The sequence below is a fragment of the Syngnathoides biaculeatus genome, chromosome 3 (assembly GCF_019802595.1).
Source record: "Syngnathoides biaculeatus isolate LvHL_M chromosome 3, ASM1980259v1, whole genome shotgun sequence".
NCBI classification, from domain to species: Eukaryota; Metazoa; Chordata; class Actinopteri; order Syngnathiformes; family Syngnathidae; genus Syngnathoides; species Syngnathoides biaculeatus.
In genome coordinates this window covers 25284816-25296364 of record NC_084642.1, presented here as the reverse complement: position 1 = coordinate 25296364, position 11549 = coordinate 25284816, and the positions used below count along the sequence as shown (strand labels likewise).

At 41.1% G+C, this 11549-nt stretch overlaps 1 protein-coding gene across 1 annotated transcript; it reads right to left on the bottom strand.

Moving 5' to 3' along the window:
- Window positions 1-3471: 3471 nt before the first annotated feature.
- On the bottom strand, window positions 3472-5145 carry LOC133498456 (BTB/POZ domain-containing protein KCTD12-like). Its single transcript, XM_061815296.1, has one exon. It carries the CDS (start codon window positions 5002-5004, stop codon window positions 4222-4224), a length of 783 nt encoding a protein of 260 aa, XP_061671280.1. The 5' UTR covers window positions 5005-5145; the 3' UTR covers window positions 3472-4221.
- Between the last annotated feature and the right edge of the window lie 6404 nt (window positions 5146-11549).

Sequence of the window (11549 nt, the reverse complement as noted above, 5' to 3'; positions counted from 1 at the left end):
AGTCTGTTACTTTTCAAGTATATAACTCCAGTCAAAGTAAAAAAAATAGTCCCCCAAATAATTACATGAGTAAGAGTAAGGAAGTACTCTGTGGGGGAAAAAATACTAGTTTAAAAGTACTGAATAACTAGTGAGTAACTTCTGGTTTATCTTTTTTGTGTGTGTGTGTGTTTCTTTCAGCTTGTCCCTTTCGGGGTCGCCACAGCATGTCATCTCAGATGAATGCATATGTACGTTTGGCACAATTTTTACGCCGGATGCCCTTCCTGACGCAACCCTTCTCAGGGAGTGGAGGCCCCAGTGGGATACGAACCCACAACCCTTGGTTTACCAAACCAGTGCTCTAACCACTGAGCTACGGGGCCTCGAGCGGTTTATCTTTTTTTGTATGTGTGTCAAATAAACCAATTAAATAAAATGCTAATGTGCAAATTCAGATATTGCTGAAGAATGTCATTTATTATAAAACTACAAATTTTTTTTTATCAAAAAACATCCATCCATCCATTTTCTTAGCTGCTTATCCTCACGAGGGTTGCAGGAGTGCTGGAGCCTATTACAGCTGTCAACGGGCAGGAAGCGTGTTGCACCCTGAACTGGTTGCCAGCCAATCGCAGGGCACATAAAGACAAACAGCCGCAGTCACAATCACAGCTAGGGCCAATTTAGAGTGTCGAATTAATAGTGCATGTTTTTGGGATGTGGGAGGAAACTGGAGTGCCTGGAGAAAACCCACGCAGGCACGGGGAGAACATGCTAACTCCACACAGGCGGGTCCAGGATAGAACCCGGGACTTCAGAACTGTGAGGCCATTGCTTTACCATATGAGCAAACGTGCCACCTATCAAAAAAACAATCCTTGTAAAATAACAAATTAAGGCAAATTCACCTCGAAATATATCTTTCTACTTGTCAAACACCACAATAATGAGGGCTCTCAGGCAGACTGCAAAAACAGGAACAAGCTCCAGTGGATATAAAAAAATCTACACACCCCTGTTCAAATTCCAGAGTTTTAACCAGGATCAATCATTTACATTTTTTCAACCATTATCTGATTTATCTTTTTGAGAGGTGGGTGGGTGGAAATAAACAACTGAAATAAGCATGAATATTATTTATTTGGACTTGACATTGAACTTGCCACCTTTTTGGCCCGGTCACCGTTGCAAAAGAAATGTTACATTTAACTGGTTAAATAAAATACATGTTTGACTTGAGACCATAAAATATTTCCCATATGGACAGCCAAAACAATGCCAAATCATCTGGAATTTAATGCAAGGTGATTTCTCCAGTTAGAGGTGGGCTGACATACCCAAGTGACAAAATTGCGCTGCTTGGCTGTTGTTTTTTGTAGTCTGTAATGTAAACACGAGTTGCGGATGGCTGTAACGACTCACTTTGATTGGCCCACAAAACCCAATGGAAGACTTTGTGTGTGGACGTGTGACTTTCTTGTGTCATTTGATTAATTAACGTCAGTCAAAGATCGCACTGTGATAATCACTGTGGATTGGAGCAATGGCACTGGACACTGAAGTCAAAAATGAAAGTCTAAAAATAGATGACATGCAATAATTGATAAATGGAAGTAACGAGCGACATGTGGATTACTGAAACTGAGAAAAAATACTTTCTTCTTCACATAGATACTGCAATAAAAGTTAAAAATATGCTTCATTAAAACTACTCTCACAAGTATAATTTATACAAAATGTTACTTGAGTAAATGTGAAGGAGTAAATGTACTGCATTGCGAAGAACCTCTGCTTATAACCACTGAAAATTATGTAAATTAATCGATGCCATTTCCGGCTATTGATTTAATTGTGTGCAGTTTTGTGCAGTCTGACTGAGAGAGGAGTCTATCACGCATTTTTTTTTTTTTTTTTTTTTTTACTGTTTCAGTTTACTCTTCTGGTTCTGGAGCACCATTTCTTTCTCAAAAGTCACAGTCATCCTTCCTATTTCCGGTCCAGATGGTCGGGTCAGATGACAGTGAGTTGTAGTTGTTGCTTTGTGTAGGAGGGAGGTTTGTCTGTTGAATGCACTTTAGAAATTTGATTTGATGCATGGTGAGGTTTACTGGACATTTGGAAATGAGGAAATAATTTTTTGTTTTTGTTTTTGCCAATGAACAAATTTTCAAAAAATGTGTTTTTATCACATAATGCTGAGCTACAACAAAGTCAAAGTCCCTCAAAAGAAGAGACACTTGATTTGTTCAAGAGAAATCTGCTTTACTTCCTACGTTTTGCTTTTCAGACCAGGGGAAATAACTGAGCCCCGAAGGCGGCCCACTTCGTAGTTATGGCTTCCCTCTGAAGGCCGTGATGACTGTGGACCTAAATGACGGGATTATCACATATAATTAATGACACGACAAATTGACAAATTTAAAACAGATAGCCTATAAAACACACTTTTCAATTACTACATTTATTTTCAAAGAGGGATTGGTAACAAAAAAATAGTTGCAACATGTTTATATTATTACAATAGAACATAATTAGCAATTTTTAATTGCTTTCACAGGCCACATTAAAATGACCAGATCTGGCCCTCGAGCCACCGGTTTGACACCAACGCCCTAAGGTATCAACTCAAGTGTGAAGGAGTTGAGTTTACTCTTGTACTTAGAGACTGGCCAGCAAGTGTTGTATTTTCAAAAGAATTGCACATAAAAATCTGCCAAACTTGGTTGTGTCAGCTGCAGCGGAAATGTGGTTTCAATTCTTCTTCTTCTCTCTTTTGAGTCTGAAACCCCATGTGTGGGCAGGAAATGGTCTAACTTTGTATTTATTTTTAATGTATGGACACTGCTCACATATCAATAGGCCCTAATAAGGCATGTGGCTCGAAGCCGCATGACCTGATGGCGAAAGTTTCAATTCCACTTATTTTGCACGTGTGACCAAAAGATCATTTGATAGTTGTCGGGGCAGGCTTCAGCCACACTATTGACTTATCAATATATCACTTAAGTAGCACCAGCATGTGCAAGTTAAATCATTTGAAAATAATTCAATGTATATAAGACATGACAATAGCTTGTTATATGAAATTTATGGATACCAGCTGTCAAATGGTCAGCACATTTGCCTCACAGTTCTCTGCACTCAGGGTCGGATCCGCCCTCACTTTGTGTGCCGTAGTTTGTATGTTTTCCCTGTCCCTGCGTGGGATTTCTCTGGGCACTCCTGCTTCCTCCCCCAGACCAAAAACACGCACGGTAGGGTAATTGGAAACTCTAAATTGCTTGTAGCTATAAATGAATGTGAGTGATTGTTTATATAGTGTATATATATATATATATTCCTTGTGATTGGCTGGCGACCAGTTAAAGGTGTGCCCTGCCTCTCGCCCAGATTCAGCTGGGATAAGAGCCACTACGCCCCCAACTAGTGAGCATAAGCATAATGGAAAATAATGGAATAAATGGATGCCAGCTGTTAAATCATGAGATATGAATTTCCTTGTCACACTTTATTCAATATAGTTAAATACACAGATCATACACATGTCACAGGCTATTTTGGGCTTTTTCTTTTAATCTGAGAATCAGAATGAGCCAATCTGACTCCCAGTCATGTAAATGATTATTATTGCAATACAAATATTTTACAAAAAAAATTAAGTGATGAGCATTTTCTTGTTGTTTATATAGACCAAGTACAATCCTGAGCAACAAAGGGATTTTAAAAATTATTCCAGAAGAATTTCTAAAGCTAAGCTCTGTCATAATACCACCAAAACAATAATACACGTACAAATAGTAGGTGCATTTAAACACCAAGCAAAACATTTTTACATTTCATGTGCTGGATGCGCTTGGCCATCAACAAGGTGAGGATCCCATGAGTAGCCCATAAGCATGTTCTAAAAAGAGCTACGCGTAATTGTTTTGTTGGAATGTTTAAGAAGTGATTATAAACTGAAACCACATGGGGGGGGGGATGTTGCACATTTATGTTAATCAATTAAATTGAATGACATCAAACTAGAGGTCATTTGAGCAAGTGTGTTACTTTTTGCCATGCGTCTCAAACTTTGATACTCACTTTCCAAAAGGTTGGTGACCCCCACCTGTATGAACACTTTTTCTCCTTAGCGCTTAAATACCGGATACACAAAGTGTACCTAGAAAACACACGGTAGACTACAATAAACACTGCAGAAATAAGTGGCCACTGCCACGTCCAAGGGTCCATTGGAGTTCACCGACTGAAAACGTACTCGGTGTAGCTGGTCCACACTTTGTCCTCGCCCGGGTCGCTGCTGGCGTACGAGCAAGTCCCCGTGGAGTTGCAGGCAACCATGTGGAAGCCGGCCTCGGCCAGCCGGTCGAACGCCTGCTCCAGGAAGTTGTACTTGAGGTAGTACCTGGACGTGTATTTGTCCGGGGGTCGGTCCGGGTCCCGGCTCTCGTTCAACGTGTCCCCAAACACTTCTTTGGCGAGGCAGATCTTGCTGCACACGGTTATCCTGGCCACCCGGCGGAATTTGGCGTCCGCCTGGATGTCTCTGCCGATGGTGTAGCTGCCCCGGTAGCCTATCGTGATGTAACCCGCGCTCGTTCGGTGTGAGGAGGGCGAGGTGGCGGACGGGCTGGCGAGCTCTGCCTCTTCCGGCTCCCCGCTGTCCTCCGTGGGGGAGCCGTCCTTGACGGGGGCCGCCAGGCGCCTCGACAGCTCCGCGAGCTGGAAGAAGTCCGCTTCCTTCTGCAACCTCCTCCTCTCCTTGAAGAACTCGGGCAGGAAGAGCTCCGAGTCCCGCAAGTAGTCCAGAATGTAACGGAACAGAAAGCCGTCTCGGTCGAAAAAGTAGCGACCCTTGGCGTCTTTGGGAAGCTCGTCCGGTGAACTTTGGCTGAACTTGGCCCACAGTAGGGAGTCTGGCACCGCCCTGAGCGTGTCCAGCCCGGTCACGTACACCTGACCACCCACGTTCAGCTCCACGATGTCCGGGAAAGTCGAGCTTTGGCCGTCTCTCGCCTCCATCTCTGCTCGCAGTTGAGGGCACGACAAGTTTGCTCGTGTTGCTAATTTTCAGATGTGTTTTATACGGTTTGGCGGAGTGGGAGGAGAAGCGACACGACAAGGCGGCCAGCACAGCTTTTAACTGTTCACTGGGAGTTAAGAAGCCCTTCCCTTCCACTGTAACCTCATATATTTGTTGGGAGAGAAAAAAAAGTTTGCAACGTACAGTGACAGGCAGAAAGACCATCGAAATGCTTTTCCATTAGATGGCAGAAAGTGCCACCAACTTCTGTCGTCCCACCTCTTGCTTTTCACAACAGAAGGAGTCATGCAGGCTTCCTACAAGTATTGCAGCTTTTTTTCAATTTAACAGGCCCACATTTCACACATTCTTGCTCTTTGCCCCCCCCCCAACAATATTAATAACAGCTACAAACTATACTTGAGATATTTGTCATGTCAAATGATTGCCTTGATTCAATAAATGTTCAGAAATTATATAGATAAGAATTTAATCTGGATATATCCATCCATTTTCTTAGCTGCTCATCCTCACATAGGTCCTGGTGGTGCTGCAGCCTATCCTAGCTGTCATTGGGCAGGATGCAGGGTACACCCTGTACTGGTTGCCAGCCGATTGCAGGACACATGAAGCCAGACAACAGTTGCACTCACAATCAGACCTAGGGGCAAATTTAGAGTCTCCATTCAATCTGTGTTTTTGGAATGTGTAGGGAGACCTCCAAGCAGGCTGGGCCGGGATTCGAGTCCCGGTCCTGAGAAGTGGGAGGCCAATGCTCTAACCAGTTGCCCCATCGAACCGTCAAAATCTATTTTTTTTCTTTAATGTATGGGAATTTAAGAAATGATGGTGTGCAAGGACATCATACATTACCGTGGTTTCATTCTTTCTTCGCCATGAATGTTGAACGGTACCTTTCCTAGATGAAGCATGAAATTGTTCATTTACAAATGCTTTGGAGAATGTTGGAGATACGACTTTCATGCAAGATCCACACTCTGCCATTGTCGGTGAATGAGAGTCGGCATTGTTCTCTCTTCCCTGTTGCCCTATGATTGGCTGGTGACCAGTTGAGGGTATCCCTCGCCTCTCTCCAAAAGATGGGTGGAATTGGCTCCAGCACACCCCCAACTCTAGTGAAGATAAGCGGTATGGAAATGGACAGATGCTCTCCTCGGGTTGTTTTTCAGGAACTCCAGTTTCCTCCCACCCTCCAAAAACATACATGCAAATGGTTGTTTGTCTGTGTGCCCTGCAATGGGCTGGTGACCCGTTCAGGGTGTACCTCTCCTCTCGCTCAGAATCAGAGATCGGTGACCCGAGTGATGATACGATGTATGGATGAATGTTTGTGAATGCCTGAATGCAGACAGTACTACCCCAGGACATGAATCGTCTTTGACCGAATCTGTGACCAGCTAGGAGTCCCAATTCATTATCTGTGATGTTTTACTTTGGAGTTGGCTAAAGCAGAAGGTGTACTGTTCTCGACCAAAGACTTTGGAAGAACTTGCAAGGCGATTGTGAGATGTTACTGGGGGTGAAATCGTCAATCTTATGCTGCATTTACAGCACTACGCCGGAGTACTTCAGGCCATAAAGAAATAGTTGACTTCCTCAAAGGTGTCCCACTTGTGTGCATTCACGGAGATGATGCTCGTCCACCAGCGGCGCGCTGCTTTCGTGATCTGCACACTGGGTGTTACCACAACAATGACGATTTGTCGAGTCTGGAAAAAAAAGTCTTTGTTGTATTTATGGAGTGATAACCCGTCCTACTGTGCCTCTGATTGGCTACTGGCAGGCATCAAGACAGGATTTTTAGTGGATATTGATTCGCTTAAGCACTTCAGCGACACACACGCATACATAGTTACACAATGCTGTGTTTCTCTGGACGCATATTGATCATGTTTTCTATGTCACTGCTTATTTTTGTGTGTCTCAGATGCACGATACACAAACGAGATCCCTGTCATAGTGTTGCATTGTTTTTCTTCACCAGCTACAGGACCTCAGTCATGATGCACTGTTTGACATTACTGTAAAATTTAGTGACTGTATTTATCACATACCTGACAGTAAAATGCTTTTAAATTGTTTTACAGCAATTAACTCTCATTTTCACTGGATCATAGGATAGCATGCATAAAATACTGAACTGTTGCCGTAAGAAATACGTTCATCCTTAATGTTTGGGAACAATAAAGATTAACGTAACATTGGCCATTTGTGTTGTATCACCCATACTTTGTTAAATGTGTATGTTATTTAACTCTTACATTTAAGGTGTACTAGAATGACTGTGAGTTGGGTGCAGTATATTGATTTCCAAGTCAATGCTGCGAAATGTGAACTAAAGTAATACATTGTGTGATTATTTATGAACAAAGGTGCACTTACTGTCATTGCTCAACTTGTGTTGCTTCTGCAAGCCCAAAAGAGCTCATGTTTACCTTGTGTGACTCATCAGTGCCACAATGAATAGAAACATTCATTTGACACGGTCACCAACTGGTAAGTTACTACGGTTCAAGTATACATTAATTAACTGGCAGCAGTGTATATGCAGTATGTTTAACAATGTGGTAGAAAGTATGAACAGGCTCAATCAGCAGTCCATGTTGGGACAAAAACCTTCTGGCTTTCACTGAAAAGCCAAATGGGAGTTTTGCCTTTAGACAGGACAAGGATTCCAAGTATATATTCAAATCACGAAAAGAATGGCTTCAGCAAAGCAATATTAATATTTAGTTTTTCCAGACTGAGCACAGACGTGAAAGAATAAAAATCTGTGGCTGCAGTAATATCTGAGGAGGGCTGTTTGTTAGAATTTAGAGCAATTTTTCAGAGAATAGCAGGTGGACACTGTATTGGCAAGTCAAGGCAAATGTAAAGAATACATCAGTTTGGACAACAACAAGAACAACATATAAGTACAAATTACTTTAATTACATCTCTGCAAATTTTTGGGTCTCTGGACTGTGAAATTATCCAACCAACTAAATATTGAGTCAGTTTTTTTGGGACAGACCAGTGGGGTTCATTTACACAACACCACTGCACTCGTATCTCCACTTAGGACTTGAAAAGTAAGATGGGTGAAGAGCCAAAATTCCAAGCAATGATTGGACTATGTAGATGCGCTATAATCCCATAATTGTAGTCTTAGTACAGTTGAACATTGGCTTCTGATAGGCTCCACATACTCTTCGGTAAAAGTTTCAAACTGAAGGCCTGTGGGCCAGATCCGGCCCACAACATAATTTTATGTGGCCACGAAAATAAATCATATGCATCAACTTCCATAATTTTACACAAATCTTTACCAAAATTTCAAATTTTCATATGTAAGAAATAAAAACACTTGAGATATTGCAACACATTTTTGTTACCAAACCCTTTTCTATATATACTGGAACAGTAGCTGTACAAACTATTATCCTGACTTCTGATTTTAAAACTAATAATTCATTTGTCATTTATTTGTTGTTCCTATGTAATAATGTAATGATAGAGTTAAACGGTAGTTGTAGTTAATAAAATGTGCAAAGTGTTCTGTAATTTTTGATTTTGGTGGAAGTGTATTTTGAAAAAATCCTGTTACAGACGTCACAATTTATAAACCAACGATTGAATTTGTCTTATTAGTGTAAATAAACACTGCATATTCTTATTAAGTGTGAGTAAAATGTGACGATACTTGTTACCAGATTATTTTTTAAAGGTATCTGAAAATTCTGCACCTTTTTGTCTTTTTAGAATATCACTTTGAGTGAAACCAAAGACAGTTTTTCACGTTTCAGTGTGAATATGATGAAGTGCACCTTGTAAAATATTGATCCTTACACAGACTAACAATGCTCGGTATCTTTACAGTTAGGAGTTATTATTTTATATTTATCTTTTTAAAGAACCATCACAACAACCAGATACAATTACTGTACTGGCAGTTGTTTTTTTTTTTTTTTCTTCAAAAGGGTTACTGCGATCATTCTTGCATGCTGTTGACATCTAGTGGAATTTTTGCCAAGGTGCACCATACCTACAAAGTTCTGAAAAGTAATGAATAATAATTACCTTTTAAAATAAAACACGAACAGTGACGTTATACCAGTTGCCTTGGCTATGTGTGACAATAATCTGCAATTTTCTGGAAAATGAGATAATGGCAAATGAATCATCCCCCATCACGCACGCAGTTTTTTTTCTCTCATTGTGTCCATGTCACTTCCTTTAAAGGTCACATTTTCTCTCTCTCTCTCTCTCTCTCTCCTCTCTCTCTCTCTCTCTCTCTCTCTCTCTCTCTCTCGCAGTTTGCCAGACCATAATTGGATAAAGGAAGTAAGATGGCAATTAGAATAATGAGAAATAAAGATATATTATACAGATAATATATGTAAAGATTTATATTCATGTTTTTAATTGTATCATAATCATGGACATTGCAAGCAAAAGTACCCTCCACTTGTCTTTCCCTTCTTCCGCAATTTTTTCCCCCAATTATACTCACTCCAGTCTGCTTGTATTCAGTTTTGGTCAGATGTTTTCATACACTCATCGTGGGCATGGAGTTCATATCATTTTTTTAAATATTTCATTCTTATAAAATGAATGTACGACACACATACATTTTTATGATGATGATGATGTTCTTCCTATACCTTTTTGTACTAGCAGTACATGGTGTCTCAGTATATTTGTGTTGTAAATTGTTTTTTAATTCTAGTTTTTTCCCCACTGCAGGTTCAAGAAAAAAACTTCACTCGAGAAAGCTCTCTTTCCCTCGATGGCAGATTTCAGCTCCACGTCCCAAAAGATTTTCAATTGGATGAGGATCAGGATTCACTTCTGGCCATTCTTAAACAGTCCATTTCTTCCCCCATTTCCATCATTGCTGTGTGCTTCTGGGTGTAGGCTTTGGTAGGTTTTTCCCTTACTTCCCTTTGCCACAAACCAAGTTTTCTTACACTGGGTAAGACATCCATACATCCATCCATCTTCTTAGCTGCTTATCCTCACAATTTAGCTTCCAATTTATGTTGCATGTTTTTTGGGATGTGGGAGGAAACTGGATTGCTCTTGGAAAACCCATGCAGACACGGAGATGGCATGTAAATTCCACACAGGGAGGGCTGGGATTGAACCCTGGACCCCAGAACTGTGAGCTTTACAGTTGCGCCTCTGTGCCACCTGGGTAAGACATTTCACCATAAAATCTCTTGATACTTGTCTTATTTCATGACAACTGTGATACACTCGAGGTCTCCAATATTAGACGTAGCAAAGCAGCCACAAAGCCTCATGGCATGCTTGACTATTGGCAGGGTTTTCTTTTTCATTGAAGCTTCACTGCGCCGTCTGTAAATATGCTGTTTGCGTTCATTGCTAAGAACCTCTAATTTTTCCTTCATCTATTCATAAAATGTTATCATTTGCTCTTTTGTATCAAACATGTTCTCTGTAGAAAACTTCATGCAGAACAATAATGGTGAGCATGATGGTACATCCTTACATACATAAATAACCATGCACGCACACACAGATACATAAGGTACATGGACACACAGGCAAGCACGCATGTCGTGTACATGCGTACATTCATACAGAGTTTTTAACATGGTGCTGAAGGATTTTGACTGTCTTAGAAAAGCCAAGCCCTATTAATATCTTTGTTGATAGGCAACAGAGAAAGGATTTGTTTGGCAGCACTCGTCAGTTCAACTGGTACTTAGAACAATGAGAACATCCAGTGAATTCAGTAAGTAGAATTTCAGGTTTACGCAAGCTGTAAGTCTTGCTATTGTGAGATCATCAATTCAAACAAGTGGATACAAACAAAAAGTTATTTTAGTGTGTTGTCTTAATGCCGGTGGAATACATGTGCTGTGGAGCAAGTGGATGGAATAAAGTAATGAAGAAGTAGTGCAATCCGCAATTCCTCAAATTCAAAGAAAATGAACATCTGAAGTTTAGACAAAAGCAAGTCTTCCAACAGGACATTGGTCTCAAGCACAGTCCTGAGATTAAATCTACTGAACATTTGTGGATCGTGCTTAAAAATCACCCAACTGAATTTAACAAGTCTGGTCAAGCACCCAGAGAGAATTGTGCCATCTTGTTGGTGGCAAAAAAAAAAAATCTGATCAAGGTACTTGAACATTCATTCATTCATTCATTCATTTTCCGAGCCGCTCATCCTCACAAGGAGTGGGAGTGCTGGAGCCTATCCCGGCTATCATCGTGCAGAAGGTGGAGTACACCCTGAACTTGTTGCCAACCAATTGCAGGGCACATATAGACGGACAACAGTCGCACTCACAATCCCACCTACAGACAATTTAGTGTGTCCAATCAATGTTGCATGTTTTGGGGATCTGCGAGGAGAAAACCCACACAGGCATGGTGAGAACATACAAACTCCACATAGGCGGGGCTGGGATTTGAACCCCAGTCCTCGGAACTGTGAGGCCAATGGTGTAACCAGTTCCCCACCGTGCCTCCGTACTTGGGTATATTTAATGAAATATTAGTGATGCATGA

Bases quoted from the DNA above. Each gene is read 5' to 3' on its own strand.
- LOC133498456 (XM_061815296.1), bottom strand. From the start codon at position 5,004: ATGGAGGCGAGAGACGGCCAAAGCTCGACTTTCCCGGACATCGTGGAG.